This window comes from Archocentrus centrarchus, chromosome 7, assembly GCF_007364275.1.
Source record: "Archocentrus centrarchus isolate MPI-CPG fArcCen1 chromosome 7, fArcCen1, whole genome shotgun sequence".
NCBI classification, from domain to species: domain Eukaryota; kingdom Metazoa; phylum Chordata; class Actinopteri; order Cichliformes; family Cichlidae; genus Archocentrus; species Archocentrus centrarchus.
Window position 1 is genome coordinate 10,501,644 of NC_044352.1, and position 18,618 is coordinate 10,520,261.

General features: G+C 39.0%; 1 protein-coding gene across 4 annotated transcripts in view; it reads left to right on the forward strand.

Annotated features, from left to right (window-relative positions):
• The first annotated feature begins 7,514 nt into the window (after nucleotides 1-7,514).
• Nucleotides 7,515-18,618, forward strand: part of rap1gapa (RAP1 GTPase activating protein a) — a 44,835-nt gene continuing 33,731 nt past the window's right edge. For all 4 annotated transcript variants that reach the window (XM_030733162.1, XM_030733164.1, XM_030733163.1 and 1 more), the window contains exon 1: nucleotides 7,515-7,811. In XM_030733162.1, coding sequence (XP_030589022.1) covers nucleotides 7,768-7,811 — 44 coding nt within the window. In that variant the 5' untranslated portion in view covers nucleotides 7,515-7,767. The remainder of the gene's footprint in view (nucleotides 7,812-18,618) is intronic.

The window sequence follows — 18,618 nt, forward strand, 5'->3', positions numbered from 1 at the left end:
TCTGTCGTTAACGTTTGCGAGGCGGGGATGAGAAGATGCATTAAATGAAGGCGTACTGTGTCATTCTGAGAATATGGAGGAAGGATGGTTAATATGATCTGGAAAAAAAGGCAGAAAAGACATTCTGCATGTTGTTTTCATAAATTTCCCACCTTTCTTACTTTAAAATGGTTTGGTATCAGATATCCTAATTCTAAATCTGTCCTTATACAATTGCAGTCACAACCAAACAATATTTAAAGTGTCATGTTGATGCGTAAAAAGCCTTTTTTTTTTTTTTAGTGGATGGATAATTTCCCTCCCTGTTGAATTATTCATCTGCAGACTGTATTTATGTGCATTCTCCACTCAGAGGAAGATGTCAGCTGGACCACTGCAAACAGCTTATTAGACTGAAAGTATACTCTCTCTTTGAAGGGGTTTAAATGAGTCACTGTTGCTCTGCATCTATATTTATTCTTGATTGTCATCACAAGTTGCTGCCACAGTGCATAGGCACAACCACTGAGTTTTACTTGAATTAGTTTACTATGTGCTGTTCTGAATAGCCACTGTCTTTGAAGTCAACCTCATTAACATTCAGAGACGTACCCATCATCGCTTTGAGTCTGTGGTTCAGTGCTTTAGCCCCCCCCCCTTTAAAGTTGTTTGGAAAAAATCCTTATTGGCCTTATCCTGCTTGATGAAGGTGACTAGAACTCCTGTAAAGGACCAGCCCTGACCTCTCCAGTGCATAGATCCAGTCCAGCAACAACAGCAAAAAGTCAATCCTCTAATTAAAGGGCTTTAATCATGCTCAATATGTCACAAGCCACATTATTTAGATCAAATTAATTGCTACAGAATATTAAACAATGGATGCATTTTGAGTGGTGCAAAATACAGTAAAAATATATTGCAGTATTGCTGCAGTGTATATGAATATATGAACAGGTCCAACATGATATCTGAATAGTGATTTATTCTGCTAGCTCTGATTAGCTTTAGCTTCAAAGATTCAATTGATTAAAAGTGCTTAAATGCATCAGTACACCTGCATAAACCGGAAATGATGAAACTGGCTAACTGCAATTATCTTTATGTTGGAAATTAATATATCAGACTCAAATCAACGAGTTAAATACTGACACTCCATTTATGAGTGAGAAACAAAATTATTGATCCATGCAGAGTGGATTTCTATAATCACAAGTGTGCAGTTCTATAATTTATGCTGCAACTTAGCATTCACTCATTATCTGTAAGAAACAGCCAGCCTTCTTGAGATATTCTGAGTGCTCATAAGTCTACATTAAAAAATGATTCTCATTGAAGCATGAAGCCAGCATAAATAATGAATACTACATCCTCACTTTATTCATGTAATAATGTTTCTGCACCACCGAGCTGCTATGAGGACCCCACACACCAGACTGGGAGCGCATTTCCTGACTCATCAACACTTCTGCCCTCTGTGACACCACAGTTTTTCTGGGTGACACATGCAGAAGTTCGCCTAGCTATTTTTGGAGACACCTGCTGTTTCACTGCAAAGCCCCCACCCCCCCACCCCCACGCTTCCATTAGGCTTTTATTGAGCTGTTAACTAAAATAGATGTTAAACTTGAGGATCTGGTTTATTCTGATTTCAGCCATCGGATGTATTAGAGAATCGATGAAAATAGGAGCACTTTCTGGGTTCAAATTATTTGAGGTGCTCTTTGGAAGGGCTATATATAGACTTAAAAAAAATCAATTATTTAAAAAATCTCAAAGGCACTCTCTTTTAAATAACAATTAAAATGCCTGTATTCTCACAGCATGGTCACGTTTTACCTTAAAAATGCTGATGCATTTTAGCATGAGTCCTTAATCAAGGAATTTTCTCTCAAAGCCCTTTAGTACAGTTGAAGTGTTTTTTTTTTGTTTTTTTTTACAGATGGCATCCAATTTTGCAGTCTTCCCTTCATCTCCAAGAATGCATCAAATGGGCATGACCTAAAAATCGCAATGAAATCATGCAGAGAAGGAGAAAGGTTGCGTTCAATAATTAAAAAAGGCAGGTTTGATGACATTAATTTCCTCTGTCTGCCAGCTTTTGCAGCACCACAATTTTAAATCCTAGCACAGGCTTTAAGGCCAAACAGATACAGAATAGCAAAACTTAAAATACACATTAAAAAAATATACTATTATGTAGTTTAACAGTCAAATATATAAGCTAAAGCCTTCTATGAGAGAATTACTGTGAAGAATAAATGATCATATTCAGAATTTGTTTGTTAAACTTAATTATAATTTGACTTTTTAGAGAGTGAACTGGATTTGAATGTACATTGTAATAAATGCTAGGTTTATTGTGTTGTATGTTACTTCTTGCGTTAATGTGGCTCTTCTCCAGTTTCCAGCAGAGGGCACTGTGACTTTGCTTTCTCCTGAGCACCACTCAGAATTAAATATGTGCTCATGTAGCGACTTGAAGTCGCCCACAGTGTGGAGGTGCTCAGTGTCATAGCCAACTTTCTTATTGAGCTTTTCGTTGCAACCTTATCTGAATACAAACAGCTAATATTACACTGGTCGCTTTTGCAATAGTTGCTGGTGGAAATGTGAGCCATCATATTTACTCTCGCAGCGTGAGTTGAAAGAAAAGGGATTAAAAGTTATCCTTTAGCTGTTTGACATTTATCCACCAGCTGAGGGATTTAAAGCTGAGTGGAACTGGGTCTGTCTCTGCTGTGGCGAGTCATTTATTGATCACCTGGCGTGAAGACAAAGTCCTTCTCAGTCGCAGGGAACCATCCATCACAGAGCTGCCTTAGACACAGCGGAGAGGCAGCATGGCACTGAATATGTACTAATATAAGTAAAATAAATCTTGATCTACAAAAAGAAGGGAGAAAAAGATCAATGAGCAACATGTCCCTTGGGCTGCAGTGCTCTTCCTCTATCAGATTATAATTGTCTGAAGTGTCCACATGACTTATTGATCTCATGATATTAGTTATTGGTAATCCCTTTTAAAATTCAAGATCATACCGTTTGATGAGATGAAATGAGATGGGATAAGTTAGCCCAGCATAATTAGGAGTATAATTACTCCTGTCACCAACAGATAATGGCCAGTCTCCTTCTAATGAAACTAATGAAAAGAAGTGGAACCAGACCAAAGAGTTTTGACATAAAGGGTGGAACATATGGGGCTCATTCAATTTAAGTATATTGCAACAACACCTCTTTTCTTCAGCCCCTTTCACCATAATATCCTGGCCCCCAAACAGCGAGGCTATGAAAGGCCACAGTGTGAGTATGAAGCTGTTCCCAGAGGCCTAAGGGGGCGCGTGACATCAGTGGGAGGAGGAGGATGGGTCAGTGGGCTCGCACCATTCCTTCCAGGCAGACAGTCTACAATCTTAACTGTAACTTCTTGTTATTTTCAAACGTCTGCTACAGGAGGCCAAGTGTCTCCAGATATTGAAGAAAGGATGTGAAACTGATCTTTAGAAACTGAAGAAGAAGTGAGATGCAGAGCTGAATTAAAAGCGAAAATAGTAGGAAATACCCCTTAAAGTTTATTGAAATGATGATTAAGTAAAGCAAAGTAATAAACTTTCTTCTGTCCAGTGGAACTTGACAGGTAATTTAAATAGGTCAAAAATAACAAATGGCTTTAAAGAATTACATCTGCCTCCACCAACCACGCACTCTTGCTCTCATTAAGCGAAGCAAAGAAAATGTAATACAAATGAAATACTCAGACATAAAGCAGAGCTTATTCTTCAAAGCAAAAACTGCCCTTTGAATATTCACGCCCTTCAAATATTTGCACGGTACCCCTTTCCTCCACAAACTCACCCTCTCCAAATATCCTCTTATATGTGCGCTCTTGTTAAGTCGAGTATCAAAAAAATATTTACAATGTATACAGCAGCCATAGGCATTTAGTTCATACTGATGTAGTATAAATATTGTGGAATGATTAACCTTGTTCCTTAAGGGGCTGTTCACTCTTTAGCGTCTACTGGTCGAAGCAAAAACAGTCACTGCTAGCCCTTCTCCCTGTGAACATTAATAATTATACCAGTCACTAATAAATTTAAAAAGATCATTTAAAAGTAAGTATATCTTTGTTTTGGTCATGCATTAAACTAGAGGGAGGCTATGAGAATAAACCGTGTGAGAGTGAGTGAAAAGCTTGCTTTCTTGTTTTTATTTGAATAAAGTTTTTGTCGAGCCAGCAGGGCTGTACTTTACCCTAAACCACACGCTACTTTGAAATACATAGAACGAATGATATTTATCCGACTACGAAACCCCATACGTTAAGGAAAATTAAATGAAAAATTAGGAGCCACAGAACAAAAACCTTTGCATGTGTTGCTCGTTTAATCAGCATCTGCTTCTCTTCAGGCATGCTCAGCATTTATTCAGGAGCAAATTTCCTGACACATAACATGAGCACTAAGATGAATGAATGATCTTTACCTCTGTTCTGTCCGCTGCTCACCCCTCTTATACCACACACCAACTCTACATCAACATCTGCCCTACTGCTGCTACCCTTTCAACCGCCCAGACTGAAAATAAATTATTGAGATTATGGGGGCTACATTTTCCCATTCACAGACTGCACGTGGGAGGATGCAACCTACATATTTCACCTGCAGTACTAGTAACATTCATCACTGCCAGAGTTTATTCAGATAACAAAGACTCTGATTTGAACAAGCTGATAATGAATATTCTGATTCTTTAGCCCTATATTAGAAAATCTACATCTTAATTTGGGAGACAGAACGTCCTTTAAAAGCTGTTTTTGCTGACGGTGCTGCATCTGTAGTTTCTCTAAGTATGACAACAAGGATGTCAGGAAAGGATCTCCTTTTTTTTTTTGTTCTCTTGAGAGTTTTCCTGTCTGTCTTCCTGCCCTTTCACTTCCTTTAAGACAAAAGAGGAGCCAGTGCCTCTCTGGGCCTTGTTCCTGAGGTGATGTGATTAAAGGCTTCTGTCAGGGCTGCCTTCATTCAAATGCATCACACACACCACAGCTGCTGTACTTAATTGAATTGTCGGGACAGCAGACAGAACTGAAGGTAGCAACAAGACTGACAGGCTAAATCAATAGAGTGGTACTTAAATAGAGTTGGGCTTTGGTGTTACTATTATAAAGCTGTTTGTTTGTAATTGAGCTAATGATTTGATTGTACGTGTTTATGTTGCATATGATATAAACATTTTCTGTATGTAAAGCATGTTCACGTTCCTTTAGCCAACTATTCATTGTTGCAATATTGCGTTACACAAGTTTTAACTTAACAAGCGTTTAGGGGTCACAAGAGTTTGATGATGGGTGGGGGGATGTAAAACAGGGTTTGTGATGTTGGCCTAATGTTTCCATAAAACTATAAAGAAGCAAAAATTAAGCTTAAGAACCTGGCAAAATTTGTAACTTCATATTTTTTTAATCGTTCATCCGATTTCCCTCCACTTATGTCCTCTAACCATAGATAAGGCAAGCTCAGTCTTTGCCATATGTGAACAACGTGAACAATGTTAATGATTTGGCCCTGTAAAGTCTGGGAAGTGGACTGCTCAGGATATTCAGCCATGTTAAATAAGATTCCAACACATAAGGAGCAAAAATGCTCCCTTCAGCAGCAACTGTGAACTGTGCAGGTAACAACTGAACACTGGCAACACAGTGTCTCAGTGGTTAGCACAGCAGCCTCTGCTGTGGACCCTCTTCCAAACCACTCCTTCTGTGCGGAGTTTGCATGTTCTTCCCCTGTGGACTTGTGTCCTTGAAAAGCATGCAAGGTCAACGCTGCCTTATCTTGACCCACGAGATTATTAATCTCCAGAGTTTCATTTCCTGGTAAATAAAGATAAAAAAGATCATATCACTTCACTGTAAACTGATGAGCAGGATTACTCATCAGTCATCAGAAGCTGAATACCCTGTGTATGGCAAAGCACTCATAATGTGTGAATAAACAGCTTCTCACTCTCTTGTCACCCACTCAGTGTGCAGAGATGCACCTAGGCCAACACATCTCTCTTGTTCCGCACCTCACAATTAGTGATATAGCGAGTTGATAGCACTACAGTAAGAGAGTGCAATATTAAATTGATGGCATTAACCCTGCCACCCAAACAAGATGGCAAAATTTGTTGATACTTTCCTCTCAAAACAACTAATATCAGCCTCATGATGGCGAAGTAGTCGAAGTAGGCGTAATTATACAAAACCTACATCTAGTTGTTTTGGAGATTTTTCAGTGTGCACATAACTGAGAGTCTGACCACCTTAGAGACCAACAGGGATTACCTTGAATGAGGCTCCTTGTCTAATTGTGAAAAAAAAAAAAAAAAAAAATCAATTGAAGCAACAATCAATGTTATTCAATCAAGTCTCTATCAGCCAAAGATCTGCTCAGCAAGATAAAGTTAGATTGTCTCGCACATGGCCAACGGACAAGGTGAAGCCTGTTGCCAGCAAAGTCATGCAAGGACTGTGGTAAAATGTTTTTAGGTAATTGCTGTTGCAGAGGAAAGTGGTGATGTAATTTTGGAGAGATGATGTAATTGCCTATCAACATCATTGCACTTGTTTGGTACACCGATTGATTAATTAAATGCTTCTCTGGTCAGTGACTGGGAGTGCATTGCAGTTAATGTAATGAAGACATCATTGGTCCTTTGGGAGTTTAAAGTCTGGTTTGCTAGATTTTTTTACTTGGTTTCCACACATCTACGTACGTCCTGCCTAACACACACCATGAGAACAGGCGCGTGTTTCTTCAGGCATAGTACAAATGCTTTGGAAGTAAATCTCTGTGACATAGCTGGCTGACGCTTTAGATTGCAATCCTTCTTTATTCAATAATCCACGACAGCATTACTGCATTGTTGTTGCTCCTGCCAGTTTGTCAGACGCAACAGCCTGTTAAAGGGGACAGACAGTCTCGTATCATGTCCAGCCGTTTACACCATTTGATAGGTTCAATTAATAGTAATGCAGGAGAATTCTGTGTTACATTACCCCGCCTTTCGCGTGCATACCAGAGGTGATAGGTGTGCATGGGACGAAATGAATCAACAGATAAGAAACCTGTTTAGAGTTATCACCTTGAAGTCACAAGGCTCTTAGATTAGGACATCTGTGAAAAATGATGAATTATTTGTCTGTCTACTTGTTTGACCAGCTCTCTTTCAGTAACACAAAAAGGAGGAACAGCTGTTGCTAGACTTGTCCTAAACAACATTTCACAACGCCCAGAACCGATCTTTGCCTTATACACATCGTATACAGTATTATCTTCTCAAGTAACCCATATTTCACTTGTGGAATTGTGCCAGAACCATGTGTTTATAAGAATTACAATTCATTTTAAATAAAAATACACCTGACAGTGTCTTGCCTATGATCTTGATGCTAAAAAGAGGTGAAACAAATACAGACTATAAGTCAGCAAAACTGATTCTCTTCCCCTGGTTCCCTAGGGAGACTGGCATGGTCAGCAGCCCTGCCTCTATCCCCCCTCCCACTTGTCCTCCCTCATCCTCTTGCCGTTTCTCCCCTGTTTGTTAAGGAGGCGTGCGAGTGAGCAAGGAAGAGGCAGGGCACGTTAGCCCAGGCTGGGGGTGTGGAACTCAGACGGCAGGCAAAGAATACAAACACACACATTGACATGCACACGCACACACATGCTCAGTCAGCGTAAGTGACACAAGTGCTGGCTCCATTCAGCACTGAGTAGACTGACTCACAGCTATCCATTAGCCAGCATGCCGCATAGAAAGAGGAGTTTCACTTTTGGAGCCTATGGGGGGTAAGAATGAATATTCTACCAATTCATTATTATAGCTATTCATCTTCACAGCTCTCATGTGTGATTGTATGTGTATTCGTGTGTCTGTTTCTAGCACCTGCTTTGATGACTCTGCACATTCTCTGCCTGTATTGGTGCTTACATGTTTGTGCTGTTGGTGCTCTGGAATCCTGTCAATTAAAAAACAGCTTTTGTCCTAAATGTGCTGCTTATTGTTTTTTTGTAGCTTTCCATTGGATCTGATATTAATGTATTGGTGCTTGATGACCATTTTTTAAGGGATTAAGGTAACTGTCTACAGTAATGGTTGAGTAAAATATAGAAAAGCACAAAAAAGAAGATAAGGTTACAGAATCATAATAGAGAAAACTACATTAAGCTTCAAGCTGCAGTAAAATACGTTTGCATAGTAATAATATAGGAATAATAATAATAATAATATTGCCTAATTGTGTGTATTCCTGAGTGCTCGTATTTTGTACTTGTGCACTTTTTCAATTCTGTGTATCATTCTTAATGTGCGTATTTTATATGCCATTTTATTGTTTGTTTATGAAGAAGGAAGTATATACAGTACAGTTGAGTGTGGTGTCACTGGGCACTTTTGTTCCCAGTGAATTTATTTAGCCCACTTGAGCTTTTACAGGACAGTGGGCAGTCAAGTCAGCCAAGAATGTTTTTAATAGTCAAAGGAACAGGTGCCCCGGTACAACTGCATGCTTCACAATGAAAGTGTTGTGTGTGTGTGTACATGTATTTTGTGTGTGTGTGTGTTGAGTAACCTCAAGAAAGTGGTGAACTAGCAGCTAGGGTGAATGATGGATCAATTTTAGTGAGTGGCTTCAATAACAACATCAGCTGGCTGTTAGCCATTCAGAGGAGGTATGTTTTCAGGGCCTTATCTCGGTCTCCAAGAGCACCAAGGACTGCGCTCCTCAGGTGTCCTTATACTTTGCAGCTTGGCCTTTTGCTTAATTTGAATGTTCACTGAATTGTAAACAAGTTGTGAGAAGTTACTAGAGGAAGTGCTGATCTGCACAACCGTATATCAATTACTTTTGACATATGTAAACTTTCCAGTTTCAGGTAAACGATAGCTAACTCAGGACTAAAAGAAAAGCTCTGGGAAATGTTGCTTGCTGCACTTAAACGGATATGGGGAGGTTGACTAGATTTGCAGTATATTTGTCAAACCAACCAGTTTGTTTTCATCCATTTTTCCACAAATTAAAACTGACAAAACATTAGAAAACATCCCAAAATAGAGCATAAATCTAATGTTTTTATTATTTCTTTAAGTTTGTTTTTGAGTTTATGCATTATGACCTGGCACAGCTATTTAGAGCCGTAGTTTTTACCAGCTGTCAAATAGGGTTTTCGGTAACGAGCCCATTAAGATTTGACACATCACAATAAGAAGATAATGGGGTAGGAAAGCAGCACAAAAGTGAGGTTTATGATTTATTGTAAGCCTTTGCACACTCCATTTTGCATTTTCAAAAGAGAGAGAGAAAAAAAGGTTCTTTTTGGTTTGAACATTTGGTCCCACAATTCCCACAACTTCTTTTATGAAACTCAGGCAGGAGAAGAGGCTAAAAACCTAATCTCACAAACCTTTTATAAAAAAAAAAAAAAAAAAGCTAAATAAAATTGCAAAATTATTCTAGCTGTTTCAGTAAGTATTAAAGGCTCACGATAGCCTTGACCACTCCAATAGATGACCCCCTAACTGTTACCTAATTGGTACCTCTGATTATTTCCAGTTAATGGCTGGTTTATCTAGGGGAGTTTTTTGCCCAGTGCACAGGTGGTCAGGTGAATATACAAACATGTGAAATGCATCTATATACTAATCCACATGTATGGAAGGTAAAACACTACAAATTCAAACCCCAAAAGCTTCATGGTAACCTTTTGTTGTAAGGAGTTATAAACAAGTAGGCCGCTGTGTTTGCACTCATTATCCACAGTTTGTTACACCCAGTGGAACATTGATTGAAGGCACTGAGAAATGTAGATCTGCTCTCTGTATAAAGCAACGCAGTTGCTATTTCTGTTTAGAATTGGCTTTGAATGCACTGGCATTTCCATAGGTCAGGGCGATTGCTAACACTGGGGAGTAATCTATAATATACTCTGCTCCCTGCTTCCCATTGGCATTCACTTAGGGGAGCACAACCCCTCTGTTCTCAGCAGATTATTCTTTCTTTGACACAGCATGCTGTATAATTTTAGCATAAAAAAATTAATGGAAGTGCCAATTAATTAAGGTGTGATTCTTGCTTTACCCTGGGCAGGTTATGGCCCCTTCTTTGATGTCTCTTTCTTCTACTTTCTTTTTTACTGAGTAATTTGGCAGCAGAAATAGTGTTGCAACACCAAACTTTCATATCCTATATTATCTGTTATTGCAAGTATTCCTTCTACATTTAAGTCTTATATATTACTGTTGCACATAGGACATACTTTACATGTTTCTGTTTGTCTCACACAGCTTGCTCATAGAGGTAAGCTCCTAGATTATGGAATAAACACAGAGCCATGTTGTTAAATGAACTGAATGCTCCTCCAATAAACCCACTGACAATAGCTTCAGGCAGCCTGAACAATGATGCTGTATGTTGAAGCGTCCTATTGAAAGACTGGAAGTATACTCCTCGATACTGTTCAAAAACAGCTGAGTGGAAAGAAAGGCGCTGTTTTGAAATCTGAGCAGACCTTTGTTGCAGTGGGCATACTCTTGTCAGCTGATTTGAAACTGCCATTTCTTCAAGTAAACAAGCCCACAGACCCTTTTGAAATACTTGATTTATAATAACAGTACAATTAGCAATCAGTTCTAGTTCACTAGTTGAAGCCGGGGCTGGCGTCATCAAAGAATTGATCATAACCTTTCAGCATATTGTTATTGGAGCAGTCTGGGTGGGAAGTAGACTCCTGCACCTCATCTGGGGTCAGTTTTCAGGGTTTAGAAGATCTAACCCAAGAGTTGAGACTTTGGGCAGCCACGCGTCTTTTCTGACAAGGGCAGGTGAGTAGTGTAAAATAGTATACAGGGTAAAAAAAAAAAAAAGTCAATGCAGATATGGTGGCATATGCAGACTTTAACCCACAAAAGTGATTTTTCGGTCCTGTGAAACCAAAACACAGCAGTGACCAGAAGACTATGAATCATGTGCTGACCTTCATGGTTCTCTGGTGGGAAGGGCTTAAAACACAGGAGAGAGCTGCAGGAGGAGTGCTGACAGTTTTCAAGTTTTAGTTTCTTACTTTCTTTTTTGCTTTGTCTTGACTTTTTTTTTTTTTTTTTTTGTTTAGGTTTCTGCCTATTGCAGCTTTCGCCATGAATAAATTTTGGCTCGACCAAAAAAAGCATGCAAGGTTATATATTTTATAAGTATAAAAGGTTTTATTTTAATGAAAGTAGTTCTCTGTATGACCACATGGTGGTGCGGTGGTTAGTTCTGCTGCCTCAGTAAGAAGGTCCTGGGTTTGAATCCACCATCTGGCTGGGGTCTTTCTGTGTAGAGTTTGTTGTCCCCTTGTCTGCGTGGGTCCTCACCGTGTACTCTGGCTTCCTCCCACTAATCCAAAGACATGCACTTAGTCAGGTTGGTTTAATTGGTGTTACTAAATTGTCCATAGGTGTGAATGTGAGTCTCTGTGTTAACCTTGTAACAGACTGGTGGCCTGTCCAGGGTGTACACTGCCTTTTGCCCTGCGGCAGCTGGGATAGGCTATACACCCCCCCCCCCCCCCCCCCCCCCCCCCACACACACACACACACACACACACACTTAAATGCTCTTCCAATAAATCCCACCCCCCTCCTCGTGACACTGACTAAGCAGAAGAAAATGCTTGGATGGAGTTCTTTATTTTCATACCTTGTGTTTTGGAAAAAAAAAAAATCTGTGGCTTTTGTCTCTGATTTTTGATGATCAGTTGCCTAATGCCCATTGTTTCAATTTTAACTTTGAACAATGAGAAGACAATGTAGAGGGGCTCATTTTGTTTGACAAAAGCAAACGTTTGCATGAAAAAGATGATTATACTGCAAGGCAGAGCTACTTGAGAACAGGAGGCCATTCAAGCACCAAAAGGGCACAGGCAGAACAAATAGGAGCTGCAAGGCAACCAGAGGGCTCTTCAGTGCCCACACTCTTGTTTCACCTTGCATATTTACTCTGACATTCTCATTCACATCCACAATGACAAGCCATCTCTAGAGAGGAAGGCACTGGCAGAGCCACAGTTAATCATCTAATGTTCACAATGTTACCGATAAGTTCAAATAGGTATGCTGCTGCAATCATGTCCAGACACATAAGTGTCAACAGATGATTTATTTTTCATTGATAAAAAAGTGCAGCACTATAGGGTCCAATTAACTAGAAACAAAGCATCTCTGAACAGCAGTAAAACAGTCCGTCCACTGTTTAGATTTGATAGTTGTTTCAAATGGAAATAAATACATGTCACCATCTTTTCTTTATGCAACCCATTTACCTTGGTATATTTTTTCTTCCTTCTTTTTTCATGAGAAACTGTTGTTGTTGTCACTGACATACCTATGTCATCATTTCCCTTAGCATCAGTACATGGGGAGTTTCACAAATGAACAAGTTTTGATGTGTTTGTCTATAAATTCCTCCATTAGGACTTCAGCAACCAAACTTGGCACAGAGATATATTTTAGGCTGAAGGTTCTTATCTATATCAGATATTATGACATCCTTGTTGCCTAGCAACCACCTACAAATGGGCTGAAATGATCCATGTGTGCCATTTATGCACCTTATAAAAGCACTGTAACATTTTCATTTCACAACAGTAACATCTGATTTATATCCTCAAAACTTGGATTGCACATGATATATTATGACATTGTTATGTCACCTGGCAACCACCTAGCAACAGACTAAAATGGTATATATATATATATATATATATATATATATATATATATATATATATATATATATATATATAGACCCCAAAAGCTGGGCTAATTTTTAAGTGTATCAGTTTGCCACCAGCATGAACGGCTCAATCAATACTATAGCACGGGCTTGTGCTGGTAGATTAAAGGAACGACTGAAAACAATCTCAATTCTCTGTAAATCTTTTGAGAACTGAACTTAAAAGTTATCGGAAGTGCATGCACAGCCACAAATATTGACCAAATGAGATTACTGTGATTTTGGCATAAATAATAATGTTCTCGTTATATCGTCAGTACAGCTACTCCAACATGATGCAGCTGAAATATAACTGAGAGCGACAAAGAACGCCTTGCTACAACTGCATTAAATTGGTCCATTTTTCTATCATTTCTGCCCATTTGATAAACATGTCTGCTATACTTAAGCAAATTAAACCACAATCATCAAATCTGGTAATTAAGAAGAATAATCTTACTAAAATGCGGGTAGTTCCTTTTAACACCGACTAAAATCTTTTTGAGTAACTCCAAAGGGAAAAAACCTTGCATATGTTTCTTTTTGTGACCTATATGTATATTAATTTGATATTAAATAATTAAAGCAAACAACATTCAGTTACAGAATTATTACACTTGAAGTTAAGTTGTCGTGTGTTTTGTTTGTCTGGTAGATGTGCTAAATAGTTTTCACATACACTGTATCCAACTGTACTGTAGCTAAATGAGTACATTCAGCCACTTTACGCTGATTTACGTGGGCTGAATGAGCCCATTGACGTGAGCTCATTCAGCACACGTGGGGCTGAGATACTGTACAGTGTCTAGATCTGTTCACGTTCAGTATTGTTTGACAGTGTTTCTCATCACTACCCTGACTGTTATTTCTGCTTTGTGTGCCTCACTGAGTATATTTTTGAGTCCAGTTCATATCCCGAAGGATAAAGAATGGCTACATTCATAGTTGGATATGAGAATGCTATATGTGTTTATGTAGGTGTTAATGTTAGAAAGGCCTTATTCAGAATAAATTGAATAGTCTTGCATACTGTATTCATCCAATCACCTACTTTTCTTTATTTTTGCTGGATAAATGGTGGCATGTTGCTCAACTGAGATTTCAGTCTGTACTTTGGTACAAACTGAAATCTCTCCAAAACTTTGTGATGGATTTTCACAAGGTTTCAAACAGACATCTGTGGTACTTAAGAAGCCTTTGGTAAGCCCCTAACTTTTTCTTTATCTTGGCAATAAAGGACTGAAATTTAATTTGCTACACCCCAAGGATGAATTGTATTTATGTTAACATCAGATGATTGCAGTTGACCTCAGTACCAGCCATCATCACCCTGCTTCCAACTGGTAAATCTCATATAGGGTTTGCTATTTAAGTTGCTTTAGACTGCTTACAGTTGCTGCACTTTAACGGTAACTCAATCCGCTGCTGCTCTCCCTGCTTCAGGCTCCTCATATACACACATGTATGTGTTGCCAGGTGTAATCTCCTGGCTGTAATAATATTAGTAAAAGGCTTAATAAAAGAGAAACATGCACATCCAAAAATTAACCAGGGTGTTGGATCCAAGCAAAACTCAATAAAAAAAAGAGGAGGTCAGCACACCAAAGAGCTCCTTAATCCGTCAACGTTAAAACAGTGACTTTTTGGGCTGGAGTGCCCTTCTTGAGTCTGAAGAAGGGCACTCCAGCCCGAAACGTCACTCCTCTTTTTTTATGTAATAATATTCGTCCCATTCAGCATTAGTTATACTATATTAACTGTAGTGAGGCCAATGTGGACGTAAACATGTATTCTTTACCATGACCAGCAGGGGGAGACTCCTCTAGTTGCACAGGAAGTCTGCTTATATAGAGGTCTATGGGAAAAGAAACCCACTGCTCCTGTTACCAGCTTCACTAAATACTTTCCTGATGAGTTTCAACTGCGAGATTTACTGAATACACCACAATTTTAATTTTGTACATCACTATGGTCCCAGTTCTGTTGCTACCGCTTGAGCATGCAGTATCTCTGGGTTTCTTAGTCACATGCACATCTGACTAATTAGTTTGGGTTTCAAAACACCAAAACAATGGTACCTCATTGATCATGTACCCTTTAGTACAGTCTGTGGTTTATACTCACTATTTAGTGCTACTAATCAAATGTTACCCTACAAACAAAGTAACAAGGTGTAGTTTTTATTTGTCAGATGCTGGGTGAGATATATGACCTTTTCACTTCTGTTTTCAGTGTGGAATATCAAGCCCACACTGTTAAAGGACTTTAGTTATTACCAACTCCTTCAGTGACCATGACTCCACCAGAATGTACTGCAGCCATAGGGAATTGGAATTATTTCTGTGTAAGCTGGGTTCACTGGGATTCTGTTTTTAGCATTTGTTTCACAACATTAATTCCCACAAATGGTTCTTATTTAAAATTTGTGTTTTAAGGTACTGACTAACAGCACCAGCCTTAAATTATATCTTTTTTGTTTTTTTTTAAACCAAAGAACATTCATGCCAGGGTTAAATTTGAGAGTTGTTTGTGTTCTTTCAGTATCATTTTTTTTTCTACTGGTGATAAAAAAAAAAAAGCTTGTTGAAAGTACAGTATATGTCTGAAAAGTAAAACAGTGAAAGGCTTTATGAAACAACTGATGGGATGCTTATATTTGGTCTCATCTGAATTATGTTAAATTTACAGTTCTTCTTGCATTTAAGATACAGAATTAAAAGTGGAAGAACATGTTAAAGCAGCAGATTTGTAGCTGAACAACAAACTTATTTGCTTTAAGCTGGATTTCCTCTGGTCTAACTCCTCAACCTTGTCTGCTGACCTACTTGCCACAAGCAGTGTTGCTGATTTATATATGTTCTACGGACTTAAGCTAATTCTTTAGAGTGAAGAAAAATGTTTGAAAGTTTTGCCGCAGATGAGAGGAACTTGCAAGCTGTAGTTAAAAAGTCAGATTAAGTTGAATTAACTAAATTGTCAAGTGTCACAGCTGCTGACACAGTGATGGCCTCCGGTTTCTGAGACCTGCCTTGAGACTTTATTTTTTAAATCCCTCGCTGATGTTTGTTTCCATGGCAACCCGTTTGTGTGTGCGATACCTAGCTGGGAGCGTAGAGGAAGCATTAAAAAAACAATTTGCTTGTATCTGGCTACGACCTCCGGAGCTGTAATTCCTCTCTGTGCTATGATGGGGCTCTGAAATGAACTAGTTAATCTGGCCTTTTTCAGAAAATAAAATCAAAACAAGGCTGCCCACAGTCTTTTCACAGCGAGATTTGAATGTGCAAAATATGACTCATGACACAAAAATGCATTAGCACAGGCATATTTAGTATAGCCCACTTTTGTCCACTCCAGCCGTGACAGAATATTCTTTGTTTTGCTGTTACGGCGGGAATTTCTTTTTTTGCGACTGACTCTTGTCAGCTCTTCTTCTTTGTCCTGCTCAGTGCATCTTTGCTTTATTTACAGAAAGTCTAATACAAGTTCTTCACAGAATGTTCAGATCAGTTGGGGAATTTAAATGGTGATCAAGTGGCTTCAGTGTACCTGCGCCCAATCTAAACCCCATTTCATTTGTTTCAACACAGCTCACAGTCGTTGGCATATGACAAAATCCATGCACAATGTTTACCGCCATTTTTTTTCCAGCCTAGCACAGCAAAAAAGAAGGCGTACATGTTGATTTCTCTATCCTTCCTTTGTCCCAGTTTATCTGTAGGAGGTCTAAGCTGCTGGGTGTCATGTTTTGTGGTCCAGCTAAGGTTAAGTTCGATTTCAAATATTCTGTATTTGTTTTGGGCTGTCTGGTTTGGAGTCTTTTTCCAATAATCTCGACACACCCTGGTTAATTTCATTTTATGGGAATTCCATGAAACCCGAGAACCTGGGTGAGCAGCACAGGATGAGGTTGAGGAAAATGTTGTTCTTAGCGATGCAGCACACATGAAAACAGCTTTCGTCTCCTCACGCTCAGCTTCACAAGAGCAGAGCCGACGCCTCATAAGCACTTTTCTGCTCTCCCAAGGACCGGTATGCATTCCACTTAAGTTGGAGCGCTGATTTATCTACAGATACGTGTCTGTTAAGCTCAGTGAAATCAACACTGGTGGTAGATTTGAGATAGAGTGACACCACAAATTCCATCTGGGTGCCATTATTTGTCACTTGAAGGCCTGGCTTTGAAAATGATGAGTGATCTTCTGCACTGAGGGGGAATCAGGCGAGAACCTACTGTAACAACACAAATCTGTTGATTCGTGACTCCACAGTGCAATGAACAAACAAACCCCCCCAGGGCCTGTTTCCTCTCACTGAGGCAGTTTTCTAAGAAGGAGGAAGCTTTAAGCTTTCATTTATTTTCAGAGAATTTCTCACAAACAAAAGAAGAAGTGCAGACCTTTTTTTTAACCTTTGGTTCTAAAGTTACTTATTTTAGGATTTCTTATAATCAGTGAAATGAAGAGACTTCTTTATATGAATGGAAACTGGATTTCCTTCCCTAGAATGATTTCCGAGCTCTGAGCTCATGATTTTTGGCCTATGACTTTTGGTGTGGCAGTTTCAATCAGTCTTAAATGTCTTAAACTGATGGATTGTCATTAAATTTTATGTAGACGTTTATGGTTCTCACCACCAGGTTAATCTTTTTTACTTTTTGTGAAGTATGTCAACTGTTGCTGAATGGCTGTGAAACTGGATTCTGACATTCATCTTTTTCTAAGTATGAATAATAAAAACTAATAATACCGTATATTAATATAGCTAATATACTTATACAATGATTTTGACCTTACAGTGCCACCATCTGGTCAACAATTTTCAATTTTATTTTCAATGGTATTCAACAATACCTGCTAAAAGTCTAATATTCTCTTCGCCTTTACCTTGTGGTTTGTGGTTAGTGCTAAATGCTAAGTAGCAACCTGAGGTATTACACATTATAATAGTGAACATGGCCAAAATGATAAAAATGCCCATTTACAGCTTGACAGAGCAGCTACCATGGCATAGTCTTTTTGTGCATGTGTGTGTGTGTGTGTGTGTGTGTGTGTGTGTGTGTGTGTGTGTGTGTTTCTTTTTCAGAAACCAAGAGTCACTTTACAGAATTGCTTGATCCTCCGGGTGTTGCTGTGTCATGCACACTAATCATCTCCACAGAAGGATGAGTAAGCGCTCTAAACCATGGTGACCCTATTAGCAGACACAGAGTGTGAGCAGACACCCAGTTTGGGCTTTCAGGATGTCTCCTTTCTATGTCATGAGAGACACGGTCAACAAGGAAGCGAGAAATCACTCATATTATTGGTTTATTTAATTGGCACGTGTGTGTGTTCTTGTTACTCAGGAAGACACACACCAGGGATCAATATAAGACTAAATGCACACAGATGAAGGAGCAAGCCAAGAGACATACTAAAAAAACCTTTTTCCTTATCACCGCTGCCGGTTAGAGAACGGTCTGCACCAGCACCAAATATCAACTTTTTTAGACGTCAAACTTAAATGCTACATCCCAAGAGACGCTGTGTTTTTTTGTTTGTGATGTGTTCAGATTACAAGTGGAGTAAAGTATTTGGTCCTTTTTGTGTGTCACATGGTTAAAATCTTGCCTTATGGCTTGATTATCATGATGAATATCTTTCTGCCTTATGAGAAGAACAAGCCCAGTTTGTCATTCATTTCACGTCAGGATTATAATTCTTCTGCATGCACAGTGCCATCTTTTGGCAAAAACAAGTCTCTACATTCTCATTCCGGGAGTTCCCAACTCTGCTTCATCTGGTTATTGTTTCCAGTGATTACTGGTGCTTAAGTCTGTTTATCCAGAGTATGTAAGGACAGAT